The 23,350-nt window shown below is 40.0% G+C and overlaps 1 protein-coding gene across 1 annotated transcript in view; it reads right to left on the reverse strand.

Moving 5' to 3' along the window:
• Positions 1–20,071, reverse strand: part of MYO3B (myosin IIIB) — a 188,153-nt gene extending 168,082 nt beyond the window's left edge. Inside the window, exons 1-3 of the mRNA XM_054277506.1 lie at positions 19,988–20,071; positions 14,945–15,010; positions 14,708–14,744 (exon numbers count right to left, since the gene is read on the reverse strand). Of these exons, the coding sequence (XP_054133481.1) occupies positions 14,708–14,744; positions 14,945–14,951 (44 nt within the window). The 5' untranslated portion in view covers positions 14,952–15,010; positions 19,988–20,071. The remainder of the gene's footprint in view (positions 1–14,707; positions 14,745–14,944; positions 15,011–19,987) is intronic.
• Positions 20,072–23,350: the final 3,279 nt, after the last annotated feature.

Below are 23,350 nucleotides of genomic sequence, written 5' to 3' on the forward strand. Positions count from 1 at the left end.
ACTCCAGGCTTTTACACTTGCAGTATTAGCCACAGAGCCAGAGTTGAGTGATGACCAGTGGCAATGGATTGTGCCTGGATGCCAGCTCTGATGAAAGCACTGTGATTATTTGCTCCCTTGTCTTGTCTATGATTCCAGCTCATCACAGTATGAATCACAACCACATTCCTAGTATCAACCATAATAACCTGACCACAAAACCAGCTACTGACCATCATGGCACAGAAATCTAAATGTCACCTAGTTCTCTAGAAATAAAGAGAACAAAGAACACTCTAGTCAAATGGTAAAAAATTCACACCACCACTCCTAAACCAGTTCTGAAGTGAAAGTGCTTCTAAGATCATAACCTTAACTCAAATTTTTGGATCAAATATTTGAATCTAAACCAGTAAACTCTTCATTGATATCCTGGAAAATGTATGATAGGAAATATATATGTGCCTAGTCCAGACAATTCAGTACATGTTTTCATTTAGATTCATTGCATAACAATGTGTTGCATTACAAATGTTTGTAAGTAAACTCGTGTTGGACCCTTATATTTATGAGAGCAACATTGACCTTTGTCCAATAACATTTGATCATTTTTGTATTGTCCATATAAATCAAACTACTCAGGGCAAGGGGTGAATACATTATCCTGACCAGCCAGTTTCATAAACAAACAGATCCAGGATGCATAAAGGTAAAGGTCAAGTACAGCTTTGGCCCTGAGCAGCTCCCCTGCAATCTTCTGACTGGGTGTGCATTTTCAGTCTTTTCAGCAGGACTGCGTCAGATCAGGAGGCACTCCTAACTCCATTGCTGAGTCACAAAACAGAAATCAACAAAAACTTCCATTGAAATTTTGAGTATCACTGAAAATGAAGTCCCTGATCATTCACACAGAGCTACAATACATTACATTTATTTTAACACTAATTAATCAGTTCCATATCTTCAAGGACCAAATGCTGAATAAAATCCTGTATCTAGTGACTTAGCATTATTATTAAATTAATTAAACATTATTAAGCAGAAATTCTTTTCCAAGACCAGATCTAAATACCTGAAAGCCTGTTAAGAAGAACAGGTAAACAATAAATTCCAATCACTGGTGCTCCTATTACAGAAATGCTATTTACATTAACTATTGAAATAGAATTCCAACAAGCTAAATACACTAAAGCAGTTACAAATGACTAACATCTAACACATCAGTTCCATCTCAGGCTGTGAACTCAGCACTAAACTAAAGCTTATAATCCCATGACCCCATTCAGTTACAAACTGCAGGTGGCAGATCAGGTGGCTACCAGGTACACTCCCCATGTGTGAAAAATCAATACCTGAGAAGGTTTTCTCTGCCTCCTTTGGTAGCAATTTACCAGGGCAAACAAAATGCATGTGTTAGTGCTAAAATGGAAGGATGAAGGGCTGCAACAGAATGGTGACCCACAAACCAAAACCAGGCTCTTCACTGCAGGGTTAATCAGAAAGTTTGATAAGCTTTGTGCACGGACGAGGAAGAAGAAATCTAAGACAGATGTAGGAAAAACTTTGGAAGAAAATAACTGCAACCTTACATTAGTGACCTATTTTCTGAAACCAGCTTATTTTATATTGGATTTCTGTCCTGCTAAGCGTATCAGAATTCTTCAGCACCAAGCCAGCTTCCTCACAGGGAGAGCTTGTTTCAGCCATGCTGCACAGAACTGTGTGTTTCATGCACTGGTTTTCATGCCCAGTATTAGACAACAGTAGTGTGTGTAGTATCTGTTAGCTTAAGATGCAGTCATGGAGCTACAAATAAATTGGTCCAATCCTAACAGCTTCACTTCATTAATGCTAAAGATCATTGTGACACTAAGTGATACTGAGCTTGATCTATTTAACAAGTCTTTTACAAGGAGGAGCTGAAGAATTAAAGCCACTTTGTCATTCACACAGAGTGAGCAATAACTACTTAATATTTTGAAGGGATCTTCCTATTGTTTCACAATATACCTTAATTGTATAATGCAATCAATCATAATTCATCACCATAATTCTCCAGTATTTATTTTACAGCAGTTTTATTCTAATGCAGATTTCAATAAGTAGAGATACTCTCTTTTATCCATAAGAAAAATAATAAACTATTAATCATGATATGAAGAATCTCCCTTAGTACTGACAATGACTTCTTGCTTAGGATGAAGCATTTTCATCAGTGAGCTAGTTGTTATGCATTACCAGCTTGTGTGCAGTAGTCTAGCGTGACACCAATTTGCATAATTTCTCTCCTCTAACAGGCTTCAAAAATAATAATAGGCATATGAGAAAGTCCATTATTTTAAACTTATTTCAGCAGCTATCTTCAAGGAGCAGTTATCAGAAGAAGCTCTATAGAATTAAGTTTAATAAATTACAAATGTATTATTTGGGTTATGCTTTCTGGGCCTATAGCCACGTACATTGAATTCTGTAACAAAGACCAAGGCAAAACCACAAAGCAATTGGCTTGACATCTTCCCAGACAAGAGGCAGGACTGGGATACTAAGCAAGTTTGCAGATGATACAAAACTGGGAAGAGCTGCTGACTCCCTCAGAGTCAGGGAGGCCCTGCAGAGAGACATCAACAAATTAGAGGGCTGGGCAATTATCAATCATATAAAGTTTAGCAAGGGAAAGTGCTGGATTCTGCACCTGGGATTGGGCAACCCCGGATGTACAGACAGACTGGGGAATGAGGCGCTGGGGAGCAGCGCCACAGAGAGGGACCTGGGGGTCCAGTGCCCTGGCAGCCAGGAAGGTCAGGTGTGTCCTGTGGGCATCAGGCACAGCATGGCCAGCCAGGCAAGGGAGGGATTGTCCCACTCTGCTCTGGGGCTGCCTCACATCCAGTCCTGTCTGCAGTTTTAGCCACCACAATGTAAGGTATTAAACTACAGAGAAATGTCCAAAGAAGCACAATAAATATGGGGAAGGGGCTTGAGGGGAGCCGTATGAGGAGCAGCTGAGGTCACTTGGCCTGTTCAGCCTGGAGAACAGAGACTGAGGGGAGACCTCATCACAGATCTACAACTTCCTTGCAAAGGGAAGAGATGGGGCAGCACTGATCTCTTCTCTTGGTGACCAGGGACAGGAGCCAAAGGAATGGCCTGAAGTTGTGTCAGGAGAGGTTTAGGTTGGACATCAGGAAAAGCTCTTTCACCTAACAGGTGGTCAGGGTCCCCGTGGAAGTGGTCACAGCACCAAGCCTGATGGGGCACAAGAAGCATTTGGACAATGCTCTCAGGCACATGCTGTGACTCCTGGGGATGGTGCTCTGGAGGGCCAGGAGCTGGACACAATGATCCTTGTGGGTCCCCTCCAACTCAGTAGATTCTGTGATTCTGTGACTGTCTAAAGGTAGCTGGACAATGCCAGTACCCACTGCTGCTCACAGTGAACTTGAAAATCAGTTAGGATTTTGGAGGTACAGATAAAAAAAGACAGAGTGATAAACACAGAAGCAGCTCAGAGCTGTTATACCTGTGTATGTTATTAAATAATGCTTTATTCTACAGGGAGTTACAAAAACAACTTTTTTTTCTGATCTGAACCCAAAAGAGACCTTACCTCTTATTAATATTAAGATAAAGCAAGAAGAATAATGTCTTAACATACTGCTATAACTACTGGTGGACCTTTTCTTATCTTCCTGGCTTATGCATTTCTACACTGGGAATACCAAATAATATTGCTGCAATTTTCCAACTCTCTCAGAGAGTAATCCAGTAAAATGTCTGGCCTTATGAATTTGAAGAGCAATTTAGATCTTGGTCCACTTTACTACACCTTCTGATATATGGTCATCAATAAGAAAGATCTGATTCATCTTTATCACATAAGTCTACACAATTGACATTTAAGCCTGATGTCCACTAATACAAAAACACACCACCAAAATACTCAACTATTCTATTAAGTGAAAAGATACAAGCACCCCAGGAGAAACAATAGATGCCAATACCAACAGGAGCAAAAATTCTCAGAGCTTGCTCCTGTCAGCTATTTCACACTGAGGAGCACTAATCAATTTCAATTCCTACTGATTCAGGGGATTTGAAGGAGATTAATGCCTCCAAGAGCTGAGATCTTGAAGAGAAACAATTTAATAACAACAAAATTGTCCATGAACTTCCTGAATAGAATTTAAACACAGAATAAAGTACCAAACTAGCCTCTCTCCCAAATTAACTCTTGGGTTGCTGCAGATGATCTGGAAGAAACTGAACTTATTTTACAAAGAGAAAATATGACAGGTAAGAATGCTGTATCACACACTGGGTACAGTAACTATGACCTAGAATAATCAGCCTTTAGCAGTTCATTAGCAGCTATTTAGTTTTCTTTTATACATACTGTTCAGTTTATGTAACAGCTCTGCCTTCAGTACTGTGAAGTTTCAGAACTTGAAAGAGAAAAACATTTTGTGATACCCTTCAAAAAAACAGAAAAAGAGAAGAGATAAAACAGTTGTATGTCACCACAAGCAGCACTGAAATATCAGCTAAGACAGACTAAAAGTAGATTAGATTGCACAGACAATATGAAACAGGATCTACTGTATTACATATTTAACAATGTTTCACCTTCAGCCATTTTCTATCACTTCATATGACAGTGGGTCATTTCCCCTTTAGTAAGGACACCCTTTGCAAATAGTCCTAGTTCCTAACTTACTGTTTAAGCGAGGAGTACCTGCTAAAAGAACAAAGTTTGAATAACCATAAAAGCAAGACGAGCAAAACAGTAACTGACATGATCCAATTAAGAAGGATATATAGTGTGAGTGATGTGGTGTAATGAGGATGCTCCTTTTACAAGACAGCATTACAAATAGAGCCTACATTTCAAATACAATCCTAAGAGTTCAGAGAACTCTTGACTAGAACTCACCTCCTGTACTGCAGAAATCATATTTTATATATGCTTCAGGTTCTATTTACAAATTGGACAAACTAGTACCTTGCATTGAAAGGTGTCTCCTACACAGCCATCCCAAGCTACAACTCTACACATTACAGCAATATCCCACTGCAACAGCCCTGTCAGAAGTCTCATCTGCTGTTGCCAGGTGCCAGTGCAGAGGCAGCCCCAAGGTTTGCTCTAAGTGTCCCTTGAAGCTCCAAGCAGGTACATTTTGGCTACTCTCATCAGACATGTGACTCTGTAGACTATCTCAGCCACAGAGGCATGCTGGCAGCTTCTTCTCCCATGCCTTGAAACCCTCTCAGCTCCACAGCAAGGGTATTTTTAAACATACGTGTGAGCTGAAATAAATATATGCACAGACTTAACAGGGTTTCTGAAAACCCCTTCAGCTATTGCAAGGAACATAAACAATAAAAACAACAGATATCTTGTTTTGACTTCAATCTCAGCTTCCTGACATCTCAAAGGCTTTCAGCTTTTTACTATAGCCAGGAGTTCCCAGTCTCTCATTTCAAGCTTGAGTCATTTACTCTGAAACACATTTGCTCTTTTCTAAATTCCTTGTCCTGATCTCTGCAGCATGCTGTCTTTTTGTGAAAAGAGAGGCTGATTTTCCTTCAAAATGGCTGATAAGAATCCCCTTCCTCTAATCTTCTGCCCTGCCTTGCTACGTCATTCCTCTTCAAACACACTATGTGACCAAAACCTCCCACTGAATTTCAGCATCCCACTTTAAAGTTTGATCATTGATTTGTCACACTAAGTATTCAATCCTTTATTTAATGCCATGCAGTCATCAAAATTTAATTTTTCCTATTTGTTTTACTTTTGTTCTTTTTTCCTCTAGCTTTTGGCAGGCACAAAGTTTATTTCAACCAATCTACAAAAGCAGAAGCATATCAAATAATGCAAATAAAATCACATTCAAAATGATGCTTGTAGTCTGAGATTTACACAAAAACCTTCCCAATGTCAAACAGAAATTACATTTTGTATATAGATTCCTTGAATTGTCCCAGCTGTCAATACATTTTTACTATACTCACATTTCTGTAAATGGACTTTCTCCCATCACTATTCTTCACATAATGGAAGGTTTGTTACCCAGCTTAGAAAAACAATGCTTGCATCAACAAGATATTCCCTTGAGGGTGTTTGAGCAAAAACAATATATTGTGCTGCATTTTTGGAAATTGTCATATCTGATTTACATCCTTGTGTTGTCAATTTTACAAAGGTAATTCTCTATAATGAATTATTTATTTCCTGTAGTAATAGACACCTAAGATAGTCTTAAATATTTATATGTTTAGTTAATTCACTAATGAAAACTGAAGTAATTCTAAAATGGGACGTTATCTCAGAGGCATGGGGACCTAACAGTCTGCTCAACTTTTACATTAGTGAAGACAACCACTATGTGGGAAGCAACAGGAGGTGGAATAAACCTGCTCCTGAAAGCATGGTACAGCAATGGGCCCAGGTATCAAAATAGAATATTTTTGTGTGGATCCCAGAAAAAAATTCTCACTTGTCTCTATCTCTGTTCTTCCAATTTGTAAAATGAGTGGTAATATCCCCTAATCATACTACTTTGCAATCTCTGGGCTTCTCACTAGCATTCCAGAGAGATTCCTCTTCAGCAATGGAAATAATCTCAGACTGAGTTATTGGTTTGTCCATTGACCTGTGCAACTGCACTATCTATCTTTACAGCATCTAAGAAATATTTTGGGTTGCTGGATGCCTGAAAGTAGTTCAGTAGCACCTATGGACTGCAAGTCTACAGGCACAAATTCCTTCAAGTTACTTGGCTGTACTGGTATAACCCCACACCCAAACCAGGTCAACATAAACAGTAGAAAAAGAGTTTATTTACTGCATTCATAATAAGACAAGGCAGTTTACCAAGGTTTGTAAGTCAAAAGAGAATAGAAAATAGGAAGGAAAAAAAAAGTCTGCATCCATTTAGAGTCATATCCCCCTCCATAATCCATCCCTGTCTCTGGGGCAATTCGCCTGTGTCTGCACTTTCTAAAGCACACACTACAATCATTTATCTAAGAAGGCAGTAATCTGTTTGTCCATCCAATAATTGCTTTCCACCTTCTGGAGAAGGTGACTGCTTTAGGTCTCATGTGAAAAGTCTCATTTGGCTTTTTTATTATTCTCATTTGGCTCAAATTCTTACAATCTATTGTGAAGGATAACATTAGCTGGAAAATGGCCAAACCTCAAGGGAAAAAAAAAACCTCTCTAAATGGTAACATTTACTTTTTACACATTTGTCCTGTTGTGAATTCACAACCATCCTTTAAGCACACACAAAAAATGAATCAAGATGTGTCTCATAGTTAAACAAGTCTTTTAAGAGAAGCTGCATGTGATAATAATGAATGTTGCTGAAGTCAGTGGTTTAGCATGCAATCCTAGTTTTGAAGGATGCTGTAACAAAGCAAAGGTACTACTGCAAGCATTGGGGAACAATGTTCCAGACTGCCCATGCTGCTTTGCTCTCATCACTACTGAGAAAGGTCAGCTGCAAACGAATAATGATTTTGAAACTGCAAATTTTGTCTTAGCTTTAGGGGGAAAAAACCCAACCCATCTGACAGAGACAGATTAGGGAAAGCTACATTCTGCTGGACTTGAGCTCTGAACAATAACTCTTTCAAGGACCTCAAATCTACAGTGATTACAGAAATAATTCAAAGGCCTCCTAGATTCCAGGAATAAAAAGGGAGGAGAAAAAATTAGGAGATGTAGGTCACAGTTCATTCTCTACCTTCAACTACGGTTTGTTAGTGAAAAAGGAAGCAAAAATCTTTCAGATGATAGATTCTAAAGCAGTGGATCTAATTGCTAATTCAGATGTAGAAAGGAAGTGCAGTGCAATGTCACAAAATCAGAAGCCATATAGTACTCCACATAAAAACAAAATACATTATAGGTTTGAGTTTCACTACATGTACAAAAAAAACACTTAAAAAATGTGACTGTCAAAACATGAGGAGACAACCATGAATAAATAGGTCACTGGTAGAGAACTTAAGAAAAATACTGAAAATCCAGAGTTAATCCTTGACAAGGCAATTAGATTGTGTCAGCAACTGAAGTCATTCATGCCAGAAGGACTCCAGTCTTGAGTGAGCTGTCCTTTGACATAATGAAGGTGTTCATGAACCCAAAACAGAAAACAGACCTGCAGCAGACAGGCATGTGAGCTCTGACTGAAGCAAGAGCAGCATGTAAGACTGCATGTAGTTTATCGACTACAACAATGAGCCCAGAATAATGCCCGGCTATTTTGCAAAAGCTCGCAGTGTCAGGGCACTTCTCATGGAAGCTGCATTTAACCAGAGGCTATTCTCCTTGGTCCCTGTCCAGGCCATCCTACAGCCATGTCTCTGCCCAAGCATGTAACCCACTCATCCAGACCCAGGAACTAACCCAGGGCCTTGGTCTTCCCAACAGACCTGGAGCCTGCCTTGCTCCTCCACACTGGCCTGGCTGTTACTGCACTGTCAGCTGACTGGCTGCCATCCCTGTCCCTGTCCCCATGCCTGCCATCCCTGTCCCTGTCCCCATGCCTGCCTGTGGCTGTGACAGGATGCCCCATGCTCAGTGTGGCCATGGCCTGCTGCCTCATTGGCACCCTTGGCTCCTGGCTCCTCTGATCCCCCAGGGCAGCCAGCCCACACTGCAGAGTGCCCACTGGTACTTTACTCAAGCCCTTTTTCTGCTAGCCTCCCTCAGAACATGCAAATCCTTGCACACTTTTCAAACCAATAAGTAGTGAGACCTGCAGACCTACAGATTCCTGAGTGTGTATCAAGACACAACACCAGTGAGACCAAAGAGCCTGATTAAAACATGAGCCAGACACATTTTTCTCATGATCATTATTTTCACCTTCTAAAAAGGAAAACAAATGAAGGTGCACATGCTACAGCATTACCTGGTTATAACTGTTAGGGTTCACAGACTCTTAAAGAAATATTTATTGTCTGTTCCTTATGTTTCTATAGAAAATATTAATTGAAATTAAAAGGAATATAGTGTGGAAATTGTTATGCAAGTATTTTAAAGCAAGCAAACTCCTTTTTGTATTTTTTTCTTTTCCTCTTTCACACAGAATAAGCAAGCATTTGAGGCCATAAGGACATTCTGTTCTTAGTTATATAATTATTTAGACAACCAATATTTAATTATACAAAAAGCCACACGGTAAAGTAGAACCTTATTTCAGAGATAGCTTTAAAAAAATTATCTTTCCTAAAACTTACTTTCAAATTTAATAATTTTCTTTCTCCTATTAAATAGAGAGCTCCTATAGAATCCTGGCAATTCAGTATGCATTATATAACAAAATTAGTCTTTGCCTAAAATGATAAAATTATTCTGATTTGTATGTCTCTGGAATTCATGCAAGAGCAAGATCAAGTTTGAACACTAACAAAGTATTCTTCTGCCTAATGAAATATTCATACTCATTTGTCATCAAGACTTTAATAAGGAGGAATACAGCCTTCTCACTTCTATCTGTAAAGGACTAGCAAAGATCTTTACTTCATTTAATTCTGAATGTCTCCTGAACCACTCCTAATAATTTCCTTTTCCTGTACAACACAGTACTAGATACATTTAAAATTTACTTAGAAAGATGACTCCATATTTCAGGTAGAAAAATAAAGTTTATACACATGCATCACCCAAAACTTACAGTAGTTTTTCACTATTAAAACTTCAAGCTACCACTATATTTTCTGCATCTTTCCAGATGTATCATTAAGTTCAGAAAAATCAGATTAAATAAAGAATAAAAGCTACACCACAGCATGGGGAGGCAAATACAACAAAACTTTAAGACAGCTTTATCAAAAACCATACCTTGAGGAAATGCCACTATGCAGCCTTGTCCACAATATAACCTTGAAGCCTAAAATGCTGTTTTTTCCATTTCACTTCTTGTGGAACTAATCAGATATCAAAAGATGTGCCCCTGGACACAGAATTTTACATGTGGAAAAACCACCCTAATTTAAGAAGGGGGAAGCAGGGTGTGGATTCTTCTCCACAACTTTTTATGGGGAAAGCACTTTATCTGATTTAACAAATACACAAAACTGCATTCTCAGGTGTTCCTTGTATATATTTCACCCCCAATCTTTCAGCCTGTCACAAAGAGCTCACTCACTTTCCAGCTCAGACAGCGGATCAATCTTCTATTCCAAAGGCCTTTTGGCAGATTGGTCAACAGGTGTGCTTTTCACAGCAGCCAATTTGTTGCTATGAGGGAACATGATACCAAACACATTTTCTTGGGAGTGCTGCTGAATTCTGTGAAGTTCCCAGCTGAGCAACCTTAAGCCATCAGAAATCACCATATTACCACCTTTTGCCCAGCTAATAAATCAGTTAATTTCTCTGTATTACAATATCTATTATTACAGTCAGTCACCATGGGCCTTCACTCTTGAAACTGGAAAGAGGTCAAACTATCCCTAGTGAGAAGCAGCTTTGCCTTACATGAATCACCCACATATGTCTTTAGTTTATCATTAGCTGACTTCTGCAGAGCCTCCAAACCTTCTGCCAGCATATAAATTGCTTCTGGAGCAATAAAACAAACATCAGCAAGGGAGTTGCACTAACATCACTTTCCTACATATTAGCAGTTGTTAAATTCAAGTCACTTAATCTAACAGCAGTCCTTCCTCCTCATTTGAGGAGGATATCCACAGTGTTCAATACAGCAATCAGTTTAGTTTTATAATCATTCTTCACTAAGACAGTGTTTTGCCACAAACCATGAGGCACCATACTAGATACAGCTTATAAGCAAATTGCTTACCTTTTGGCATATATAAAATGTTCATGACAAAACAATGTAAGATTGACAGCTGAAAAATATCCTTTTAATTTAACTAATGGGGAATTTTCCCCATTAACATAGTTGCAAATTATTTTCAATGATTTTCCAAAACTAAAAAAGATAAAGTGATTTTTAAATACTCTTGACTTTTGAAGATACACTATTTTTCCTTGAATTCATTTTTAACCACAGGAAGCTTTCTGAATTATGTACTCTATCTACTGTATTTATCTCATCATCTCTCCTGGCTGGCCTCTCAGAACCATTAATTCAATGCTCCATCTGCTACAGTTGCTCATGCCACAGATGACATTTACATTGGGTTTGTTTCCTCAGAAGAAAATATATTGGAAAAGGTAGTCTGACAGGTCTTTATGTCCATTTCACAGGCTAAACACAAGTTATAAAGATCATTCCTGTAACAACTGACAGAAACGATGAGAGAACAAGAGGAGACAACAAGATGTGCACCAAACGTGCCCTCTTCTTTCAAGGGAATTGGAACTATTCGCATCTATCATTCATCCTTCCAGTAGGTTTACAATAACAGTGTAAAAAATACCCCAGGAGACATGGAAAAGGCCATCCCACTCTACATGTTTCATGTTTTACAACTCCTCCTTCTTTATGCAGAAAAACTGCAATCAAAGGCAATATTGCATTCTTTCAATATCAGAAATAATTCTTTAATTTTTTTTTCTTTCAGAACAGATTTTATACCAATTCTGTAGAACAAACAGAATGATGTATCAAATAGCTCAGTGACAAGTTGTATGGATATACTACAACATGACAGGGTTGTCCCATGGCAGAGAGTGGGTCAGTGAATATTATTCACATCCAGACTGTCTAGTAACATATTTACAGATCAGAAACTTGAAGACAGCATCTGCTCTGCATACACCTTTAATACTTTTTAACGTATTAAAAAGCATGCAGTAACTGGGACAGAGAATTATGCAACAATTTTTCCTTTTTCTGAATAAAAAAACCCTCACCTATATGGAATAACAGCTTTTAAAAATATTTTTTAAAACAAATGCCTCAGTAGGATGACAGATTCTGCAAAATCTGCAGTGAGCTGCTAAGCATTTCATGAAAATAATTTTCTACCATCAGCCAGAGTCTTGGAATGTTCAGAGGACTGACCTTCAGGATGCCTTAGTCCTATGGGAAACCTTTACTCTGAAAAATCACGGCACCACACTAAGCTACTTCTCCATTTCCATTTTTTCTTGTTCTTACTTTGGGTTAAAATTTTGTATATATTCTGTACATGCTTACAAACAATAAAAAAAGGAGAGAGTGTGAAAGAGAGAGGGAGAAAGAGAGGGAGAGAGAATTACTGAAAATGTTTGTCCTGTATGTCTTTCAGGCCCAAATTAATCACAGTTCATTTCTACCCTTCTGTTCATGCCAGGCTGGGTAACAGAGAATAGTAGTAAAAGGAAGACCATGTACGAGATTTAGAACTCTCAACAGCATTGGTCAGCAAAAACTAACAGAAAAATTTATTCTTACAGTGAACTTCCATAAACCATTTCCCTCTTTCTGTCACATTTGCACAATGCCTAAGGTGAGGGTAGAAGTAGCAGAAAATACTACTAGAAATCAGGAAACTTTTCACCTGGAAGAGTTCAGTAAATTCTAATTGTGCAGGGAAGTATTTAGGAAACAAAACACTGGATGGGATTTTTCTTTTTCCAAGAAGCAGTCAAATGCAAAGACAAGATTCTCTTTAGGATCAGGACCACTGTTGTAGTTCTGTACCTACCTAGGAAATCATAATGAGTGGAGACAGCACTCTTCCAAACTGTTTTAAGCAGCATTTGCTGTGGTTTCAGATTTCAGTGCCATGAGAAAGTGTTCCTTAAATATTTCTACATTTTCCTTTATTATCCACAAAAAAGTGCCAGAGACGCATCTACCTTCCTCTACCTATTTTTCCATGCGACACATCACTTCCACATGAATCTCAAATCTCTATTTAGTGTCTGCTTACAGCTGTCCTTAAGCTGCCCATGGTAAAACAAGTGACCTCCCCTTTGCAAGATACCTCCCCCACTGCAGGAATATTATAAAGCCTTTACCAAAACATTTACAAGATGCTGCCTATTTGTGACACAGAGTCCTCCTAAAAACTGTTCTGTAAAAACCGTCTATCTCCATAAAGTCACAACTAGAAGATAGAACACCTGGAACAAGGAGATGCAGGACTGCAGTTAAAAAGCTCTATTTGAGACCTGGGTCCAAATGTAAGAAAGAGGAAAGGCTGGGAAGACAGCCAAGGTAAGGCACATCTGCATACCTACAAGTTCAGAACAGCCTCCATCGTAGAGTCAGAACTGTGTCAAGAATAGAGTAGAAGATTTACTTGGTACTATGACAATCTGATTCACCTTGGTCTTAGGGGCAGCCTTACCAGTAAAGGTATCATCACTGCACTCCACAAGATCCTCCACACAGTCCTCAAAACACATTTATATGTTTTCAAAGTATTTTGGAGAAGAACCTGTGGCATATACTAGAAATCACTGTGCATTCTATAGATATATCTACCTTGCAAAAACAGCTTTGTCAAGGCATCAGCTAGCTAACAGGAGTCAAATCTTTTATACACATGGATAACTGTCTAGCTCTGCAAAAATTGTGCTAATCTAACTAGATTTTGTCTTGCAAGGGTGGAGATCGCCTCAGCGCGACAGTGCCAACTGTGCTGTCATTATCACAACGACTTCACAAGAGCTATTCCTGTTACTACACATACATGCAAGAATGGGCTTTTTTAGAAAGAGCTAACACTTACAATGTGAAATTCCTTAGCTGGAAATTGGTACCTACAGCATTTATATTTTCAGTGAATTGATTCTGCTTTTAAAAATTTTTGATAATGAAATCCCCAGGTTGCATTTCACAATAGGTTGACGCTGACAGAGACATGAATCCTGATAAGAAAGAAAGCTACCATTTTATTTCTTTGGCAAAGAATCCAAGCAGGAAAAGGTATACCATGAGTCAATTCTTCAGACAGGAATTATAATGAAAGCAGTAGTGGCTGCACCCTTCACAATCCATCCTTCCTTATTGTATCAAGGCTGTAAAAGCTTATTCCTCCTCCAATACTCTAGGCACTGCCCCACATCATAACTGTCAACACTACAAACTCCTAAGTCAAAACTAATAGCCTTTAAAGTGTGGTTTATAACAATCATTCTTTTGAAGGAAGACTATATGTAAGGCCTGTAGAAACTAAGCACTGAACTTCCTTTCAGAGGTGGGACTAAAGAGTTACCTAAAAACCATACCAAGGAATTTCACCAGCCTGAGATTTGTATTCATCATGCCACAGACCACTCAGTTCAAAAGTCTCTCTTCAGGAAGTAGGTTCTGAACAGCACTGGAAAGAGAAGGGCTGGAAAAGCCCAAAATTGCATGGGCAGTTCTACCCTTAGGGAGCGTTCAGAAATGGAATTACACCTCTAGTGCAACCTATCAAGTCTAGCTGGGCTGTTACAGAAAAGAGTGGGCATACAGGAAAGTATAAAGGCCTCATTGCAAAGCAACAACTGTCAGTAACTGTTAGATTTAATTACATGTTCTCCATAACTTTCACAGCGTTCTTGGCATTAAGACGAAATTAGGAATTTTGCTGGCTCACTAGCTTAATTTCATTGCATGAGAAACAAAAACAAAACCAAAAAACAAATTAATAAATACAGCACCAAGCAGAGAAACAGTCCCCAGCTACCAGCTGACATCTCTAAGACAATGATGACTTGTCAGCAGAACGAGACAAGAATTTGTCTATTTTGTGGAAGTAAATCAGAACAACACATTTAGTTTTTCTCCAGGGTGCCACAGGTGATGACACTTAAAAACTTTCTTACCTGAACTGGTTTGCTTCAGGACTTGCTGCGTTCTCATCTGCTGCAACAAGAAACAGAAAAAGCCAAGGCTTGACAGTCTTCAAGACATTTGAGATCTCTGGCATTTTTCCAGATTTTTCAAAGTAACAGGCTGCCCAAGCTAGCAGTTGGTACAAACCTGACTGCATTATAATTTTATTCCAAAGCTGACTAACAACAAAAAAGAATAGGTGAAAAACTAAAGGTTGAATTCCTCACCTGACATAGCTCCTGTTAGCCATATGCTCAAGCCAGCAAAATGTACTGTCTCTCTGAGCAATAAACCTAGAATAGGCAAAGCTGAATTATTAACAAGAACATGAGGAGGCCTTAAAAGCACACGATGAATGAAACAGAAATACAAAGCTTACAGTCTGAGTTAGTTTGTAAAGGAAACTTAGCTCAGTTGACCTATTTTGAACACTAAATTGCACATGGAAAGAAGCAGAAGGGTGTTTTATTGTAATGCAGGGGAATGATGAACACAGTCCCTTAAAACTGTCTTCTTACCAGTCTCTCCCAATGTAGAATTTCACTAAAATAGAAAAATCTGATTTTTATTATATGGTGGCTGTACACATTCCCACTCCACTGGTCACCTCTCTTTTCAGTCATTAATTGCTAATGTGCTTCCAACACTCTATTTTGGCCTCCAGCTTTTTGTACCAAACACTGTAGATGTGCTCCTCAAGCAACTTACAACTGCACTGATACAGTCTCTAGGTTCATACTGTATTTCAGGTTTAAAATTGGGTCCTCCAATTAACTTTTAATATGGCACAGCACAACAGGAATGAAAGCAACAGATATCTAGGCAAAGGCTGGAACTTCTTTTACATAACTTTGTGTCTTTGGATACTGCTGATAGCAACTAGAAAGTACCAACGAACATAAAAAACCTTGCCAGGACAAAAGGAGATATTGACACCAATTTATCCTCTCAAGAGAGAATTTTCTAGTTCCTCTGTATTCTGTTGTGCAGCATTCTTATTATCACTTTCAATGCCATGAAGCAGACACTAACAATTAGCACAGCATTCAGAAAATTACATTATCTGCCCAAGCACTTCATACTGTTCCATCTAAATGTTAGGTTCCTAATTCTAGGGGTGGGAGACACAGGGCTCATCTTAAGTACACAAATGTGAATATCGACATGGAAGTTGGACGTCTAACCCGACATCCACAACGAGAAAATAAGACCAGCATATGAAGCCTAGAGGAGAGCATCACTCAGGAAAACAAAGTCTTTGTCCGCATGGTGCCTCTGGGAAACTGGAATCAAGAGATTTAACTTCCTTACTTAAATACTTCCCCTTACTTGGAATTCACCTTTCTTTCTTATACCTTAATCTCAACTCCCTACTGGTTTGAATCACAGGCAGCCAAAAGTAAAGTGGCAGATTCCCACCTTTAGACACAAAGGAAGATGAACAATTAGTTCCTGAATTACAGAGATTAATATTAGTTTCAGATACATACAAGGCAGGAAGCATGTGTTTATTAACAGAGGTACTATCTGCTTTATAGAGTCAACCTTGCTATTTAATACACTATTTTCAGTCATTGTACCCAGTGCAGGAATAGTAATTCTGCTCAGATTAAATACAAGTAATTTTTATTTTTTTTCATCAAAATGCCCAGCTTAATATATTGTTGAAGCTTTCAGCCATGAACACTGACCCCTCTGAAAATTATATCCCTTTCAAGTGTTTCAGGTTGCTAACTACAGAAATCTCCAGGGGTTACTGCAAGCATTGCTCTGTGAATCAGAGGGGTAAATGAATCACTATTATTTCTGCCACAGTAGGGGCACAAGCCTGAAGGAGATGAAATTTTCTTGAAAATTCTGGAAAGGGTATGTGATGTGAGAAAGGTCAAAGTAAAACAAAAAAAGTCCATGCAGAATATTAGGAAAGCAGCTGAAGAGACTGATAGCAGTAATTATGCCATTATTTCAAGTGGGCTGAACATATTCCACAATCCCCTGTGTACTGAATGCACCTCTCTCCATAGTCAGTATGCTACCATGCTTCAGGAGATGAATAAATTTTCCTGAATTTTCATCTATTTCGTAAGAAATACTGTAAAATTATCTTAGTCCACTGTTTTCATACATGTAGTTCTGCGAATGTCTCCTTTATCCACACACAGTGTCAGTACTCCCTCTCCACACAGCAGGATAGAGGCCATGTCTGAGCAAGAAACTAGGTGAGGGATGGAGAAAAGACGACCAGTCAGCAAGAAGCTATGACACAACTTGTTCCTTACAAAGCAGCACCACCAGCAAATGAAAAACGTTGCACTTCCTCCCCCCTCACCACAGGCCAATTCTCAGCTGTGTTCAGCAGAGCTTTTCCCTGCTGTATGGCACTGAGATGGAAAAGCTCAGCCTTACACTGGCAGTCATTTATCCCAGAGCAGTGCCATTCCAGCTACTGCCACACAGCTTTTCAGCTTTGGCAACAGGGAAGCATGTATGGCCCTACACAATGCATTATTCAGAGAAGTTCTCCTTCCCAGAGAGGGAGAAATTCCTTGCAGCGATTTTGCACAAATAAACAACAAAAGTTTGTCATATTATTTTCCAGATTTCTGATGTGGTGCTGTGTTTCTTCACTATTTATGTCACATGTTCAACTCTCAAAACAAGAGCTGTGCAGAGATGTGAAAGATGGATGAAAAGCAGAACAAGTTAGGAAGGAACTAGCAGAAGATTGATTTCATGCATTTTATTTATCCATCTCCATTTCTACCTGAAGAGCAGTCACCCCACTGTCCATAGAGGAATGGATGTTTCCCTCAGCTGCACACTACAACCCCCAGGTGACATCACCCTCACTGTGTCCTTTCAGTTTTTCCTGCTGCAGCTCCCTTACCCTCTTCCTATCACCCCTCTCCATTTTAGAAGCAACATGGCTTTATCAAGCAGCAGAGACAGAATCCATCACAGCAAATGAGTCCTCATGCTGGATTCCTCAGGTTAGCACTACGAGGAATATGCCTCCATATTTTCACGTGTCATAGAGGAGTCTTTACTAAAAATGCCACTCTGAACTTGTGTCCTGGATGATTGCCAGCCCCATTGCAGCTTGGTTATTCTGCTGCAGTACAGTTCAGTTTAAACTCACCACAATTAGAACAGAAACAAAAAGAACAACTCCTACTCAATGAAGTGCTGATTCTTCCTGCAGGTGCAGAGCATTCCCAACTTCCCTACAGCAATCAAGCCCAAGACATCCCTCTGTTCCCTGGCTCTCTACATTACTGAAGTTCAGATGTAGACTGGTAAAAAGTTTAGTGTTCACCTGACCAGTTATGCTCAGGGTTTGTATAAGGCTTTTTTCCTCCTCCTCCTTTTCTGTTACTGATCCATAGGCCCTCCTCCCTTGTATTTCCTTGGATCATGAGAATTCATTTCTAGGGGCAGTAAGTTTGGAAAAGCTAATGAAAGAGCAGCTACAGGCACAGAATGTATCTCACTAAGTGTGTTCAGATGATAACTTAAAACTAGGGCTAGGTTAAAAAAAACCCAAACAGTAAAACCCAAATCTTTAAGCAGAACAAAAGTAAACCCTCATGATGACTTTCAGGACTTCAAACCCCCTTCCTGTACACAAATGTTCTTTGATTACTCTCACAGCATGGCACCGTGCATCAGCACTTCATTCATTACCCTCTTCTCCTCCAGTTTCTCATTGGCCAGAAGGCTGGTAATGACAGTAACTTCTGTCTTTGTAACACAAAATGCTTCCCTTCACCAGACAGCCTGCACTCAGGAGTCCCCTGTTAGTGAGCCTCTCCAGGCATCAGCACAGCAAGAGTCATTGTCTTTGTCCAATGAACTTTTTATTGAGAAAGCATTTGGCAAAAGCATTGCAAAACCAGTCCTGCAAGCTCTTAAAGCAACCAAATAGCCATAGCATTGCTAACTAAATCCTCTTCTCTGCAGTTAGAAAGTCAATAATATAGATACAGTATTCACATCGAGGATTTGGGGTGGTACTGGGGAATTCATTTCCTCTGCACACACACCAACAGGCAGCGCACAACGCTGAGGAAGGAATCTCCCAGTGGCCCTCCCTCCAATGTGCACACACAGTGCTGCAGATAATGTTCCCACAGCTTCCTAACCATGGAACACCACCAAGCAGCATGTGTCAGCACAGAAGTTCACATTCTCCTTGTTTCTTAAACAATCCATTTGCACTTAAACTGACTTCCATTATTAAAAGGGTCTGAAATGGCTTTTAGCAATCTATATCTGTCTTGACTCCTAGCTAGATTACTATATGAAAATCTTAGCCCAAAGGAAAAATAGCTCTGCTTGGTTCAAGCCATTTTTACTCTTTAAATAAAACTTGGGTGAACTCTATTTTCATTTTTGTGTTACAAAATGTCAATAATTAACACCAACTTGGATCAACATTTGAAGGAATAAATTATATAAAGCTGGAATATTAACTGCATTACAATTTGAATTTGACATAAGAATGAGCTGGACTTCAACTTGGGAGTATAAAAAGGGACTTGAAAAAGGATTTTATGTGTTTTCAGAGCATATTCTGCAAGACCCCACAGTAGGTTAAGATACAATTTATAGCTTTTGACACAAAAATACTCAGTAACTGCATCTAACTTGCTGACAGTGACCTCTATTGCTATACATCACGCTAACTGAAATTTCTGTACAAGAACATAATTTTCCATATAATAACTGCAGAAAATGTCAAAACACTGATCCTTGGTTTCCAGTGCAATGAAATTGAAATTGCAGAGTGCAGCTTTTGAAGGGGCAGATGAAGTAAGAAAACCTAGCTTTTAAAAATGAAAACTAAAAACAATTTTGTATTCACAAAACTACATGCACCACTTCAGAGAAATAAATAGGAAGACGTTTTAAGTTAGCCTTATCTCAGTCTGCGTGCAGCACTGTCTGTGGATAACAGTCCCTTTCCTTTCTTTTGCTAATAGGCGCATACCTGTATGTACCCAGGAGGAAGATTTGCTTAAATGAATTTATCAAGTGTTATCATAGTATTTGCAATGTATATTATGGTCCACTAGTTACTATAGGTCACTTAAGGAAATACTATACACTAGAGCTAGATCTATTTAGGGAACTTACAGAAACTTTTCTTCAGTTATTCATGGCCTTGTCCCGATGGGCCTGAATCCCGTGTCACGCCTACTTACTTCTTGCCTTGTAGTATCTTCGGCCATTTATAATCATGGAAGTTTTTTTTCCTGAGCATTCCTCACCTATGATTTTGGAAAAACAGGTACAGCTGGTGGCCCCCCCGGAGGCGGGGTACCCGCACAGCCTCGACAGCAGCGCTCCCAAGGCGCCGCCCGTGTCCCCAGAGCGCCCAGAGCCCAGCTCAGCGGGGCTGAGGCCACCTCCGTCCCCGCCTAAGTCCGCGGGGCCGAGAGCAGACTTCGCTGGGGCCAAAACCGGCTCCCGGCGACACTAAGCCCTGCCAATAGCGACTCGCTAGAGAAGTGACAACCCCTGCCCGGCTCTGAGCGCCAGAGGACCGCAAGGCGAATGGCGAACGCCATTTCGAAGCCCCTCTCGGCTGAGGCGCGACTCCCACCCCAACTGGCGGCGGGGCGGCCCCGCAAGGCCGGAGAGCTGGCGGGAGCTGGGCACACCTGAGAGAGAGAGAGACAATGTTCTCTCTGTCTCGGCACGGCTGAGGAGCCGGGGCAGCGCCGCCCGCCCGCCCGGCCGAGCTGAGGCGGCAGCGGCCCCGCGCTGACCGAGCTGCGCTGGGGGCGGCGCTCGGCCCCGTGAGGCGGCGCGTACCGGCCCCTCAGGGCAGGCGCGGCCCGGGGCTCCGGAGAGGGGCCCGGGAGAAGGGAAGGGAAAGGTGCAGTGAGCTTTGACGGAAATAAAAGTGATGCCGACGTGGGCATAGCTAGCAGCAGTCCCTCTGTGCATTCAGTTCATTGTGGAAAAGAATAAATTGCGAGCACAGCTCCACCTGTGCTCTGACAAACGGATCCTGGTGAACGAAACGGTTTTATAAAGCATTTCTTCCTCTTAAGGTGTGAGGGCGGGGAGAACTCCCGTCTTTGGGCTTCTCCTTTTGTACCTGACTGAATTGAGTTCAGTCACGCCCAATTTTCAGGTTGATTGATGAGAAGAAATGCAGGTATGTATTTCTCCTTTGACACTTTTCTTTCTTTACAAAAAATCTTAGAAAACCGGGAGGTTATTCGTTTGCTCGATATGCCGATGCTTTCTCCAACCGAACACATCACGGGGGCTGGCTCACTCAGCTCCCTGCACCAGTTCTCTCTTTGCCCTTTGCCAGCCCACCATGCCCATGCCCATGCCCTGCCTCCTGCCCCGCGGCTGTAACGGGACCTGCCTCGTTCAGTGCCACAGAGAGCGGCTGCTCTCTCTATCCACCAGCTCCTGCAAGGGCTGACTCACTGCACAGCCTCCAGTACCACTTCAAACACAGTTGTCACTCTCATCTGCATTTAACAAGTACACTGTAAGTAATCTTCATTATTACAAAAGAAAAAAAGGTAGGAGAGCTATATATATACATATATTCCTTGATAATCAAATCCAGAAACTCTAGTTATTCCCACATTTGTCCTGAATTCTTATGTTAGTTTTTGAACCATAGGAATTTCCTCATTTATTCCTACATAATTTTGGCTCATGCAATCTAGATCTTTGTAAGTTGTTACAAAACTCTTTGCTTAATAATTTTCTTTATCTTCATGTACCTACTTATTTTGTTCTGATGCTGATGGCTTTTTAATCCCTTTTCACTAGGCCGTTGCTGTCCAGCTAGAATTGTGTTTCCAAACTCTACCAGCCTGTCCAACGTAACCATTTACAGTCCAGGTACAGTGACAGTGGGTGACCAAACTGGGTTGGAGCTACACAAGTGCCATGCTTATATTCCATACTGCACTTCCAAACCCACAGTGCTCTTCCATGACGCAGCCATTTACATTGTAGTGGCTTTGTAAGTACAACTGAACATCTGGGAAGGGAAACGAAATCATGCCAGACAGAAAAGAAAGCCTTACAAACACTCCAGAAAGGAGATATAATAAAATGAAATGCAATTCAAAAAAACCCAAAAACCCCAGAAAATCGGGACATTTAGTGACCACAAGAAAATGAACTGGGATTACATGAGGTGCAGTGAAAAGGACCAAAACATGCCAAAACTAACCTCACAGATGTTGCAAAAGCAGGGGAAAAAATCAAGGAGGAAGACAGAACTCTGACGGGAAGATATGAGTGGCATGGATACTGAAAAAAACATTGATAGAACCATTATACAATTGCTGCACTAATCCAAGTCCTTCCTAGCCTTACTTTAGATGGCATTAGAAAATTAGAGAATGTGTCATTTATATGGTCATGGCTAGATGCCAAAAGGTGAAAAGCTATTATTAAATGAAATGTTCTAAAATGCTATCACCTCAAGAATTGAATGGAAACAAAATATTTCATAGGCAATAAATCTACAGAATTTAACTGAGGAGCTTATCCAAAGTGTAGTCCACAGAAGCTTTCAGTTGGTATACATTAACTAGGGTTTTTTTGACAATCTATTAATTTTTAAATTGTCATACAATACTGACTTGTAACCAACATGTTACAAACATGTAACCAACACATTATAACTGGAAACACTTTAATCATATCATTACAATGGAATCTATGCTTTCTGTAAGTAAAAATTTGAGGTGCATTGTCTTACTCTGATTTATAATCTTAAAATCTCCTTATCTAAATGGATATACACAAACATTATTCACTACAGTAAATCCCTTTTAAAGTTAGGATTTCTTACTTGTTAAATACCTGTTCATCTCTCTGTACATTTTTCTGTGCCTGGAGATGGACTTGCAATTACAGAGAGTATGCATGATTGCATTAAGCTACACACATCATAAACACTGATGAATCAGAATTTAATGGAATCATACCAAACAGGTTTGCTGGAAGGGGAAAAAGAGTGCTGAAGACTTTAAGGACACTCCTGAAATGCTAACTGCTTCCATGAAAATCTTCAGGCAGTTCTGAATTTTGGGGATGCAGCGCCCTTATGTGGAATCTTAAGTAGCCAAAGTGACTGTGTATTGTTTTTTTATTGTCTTGTCCTACCGGGTCACACAGATGCTGCTCCAGTTTTCCTTTTTTAGCTTTAAAATAAATGCAAATGCACTTTGTTTAAAGGTTGCCACCGTTTTGAGGAAAACAAGCTGTGCAAGAGGTTTTGTAGCCAAGGTCTTGTGGCAGTTATGTTTTTAAACTGATATCTGAAATGGCATTATCTGCCTTTAATGTGTCTGTGCATACTTGCACACGAAGACTGTTGCCCTAGCTGAGACATCAGGATTTTTCTTCTACTATTTCAAAAGAGAAGAAAACTAGAAGAGGAAACTACTGCATTACGTGGATACTGAAGAGAGAAAGGGCAAAGCAACTGAGTTTTACTGCATAGATCAAAGCAAAAAACAGCAAAGGGGACTGAAAAGGAGAAAACTCCTATTCAAAAATTCTTCAGTAGTGAAGGAATGAACTATCAGCAATGTTAGTGTAGGAGTGGGTTCTACCACATCTCTGAAATCAATGGAAGCAGT

Source organism: Melozone crissalis, unplaced genomic scaffold (genome assembly GCF_028551555.1).
Source record: "Melozone crissalis strain CALT ecotype California unplaced genomic scaffold, PUWL_Pcris_2 ptg000023l_1, whole genome shotgun sequence".
In the NCBI taxonomy this organism is placed as follows: domain Eukaryota; kingdom Metazoa; phylum Chordata; class Aves; order Passeriformes; family Passerellidae; genus Melozone; species Melozone crissalis.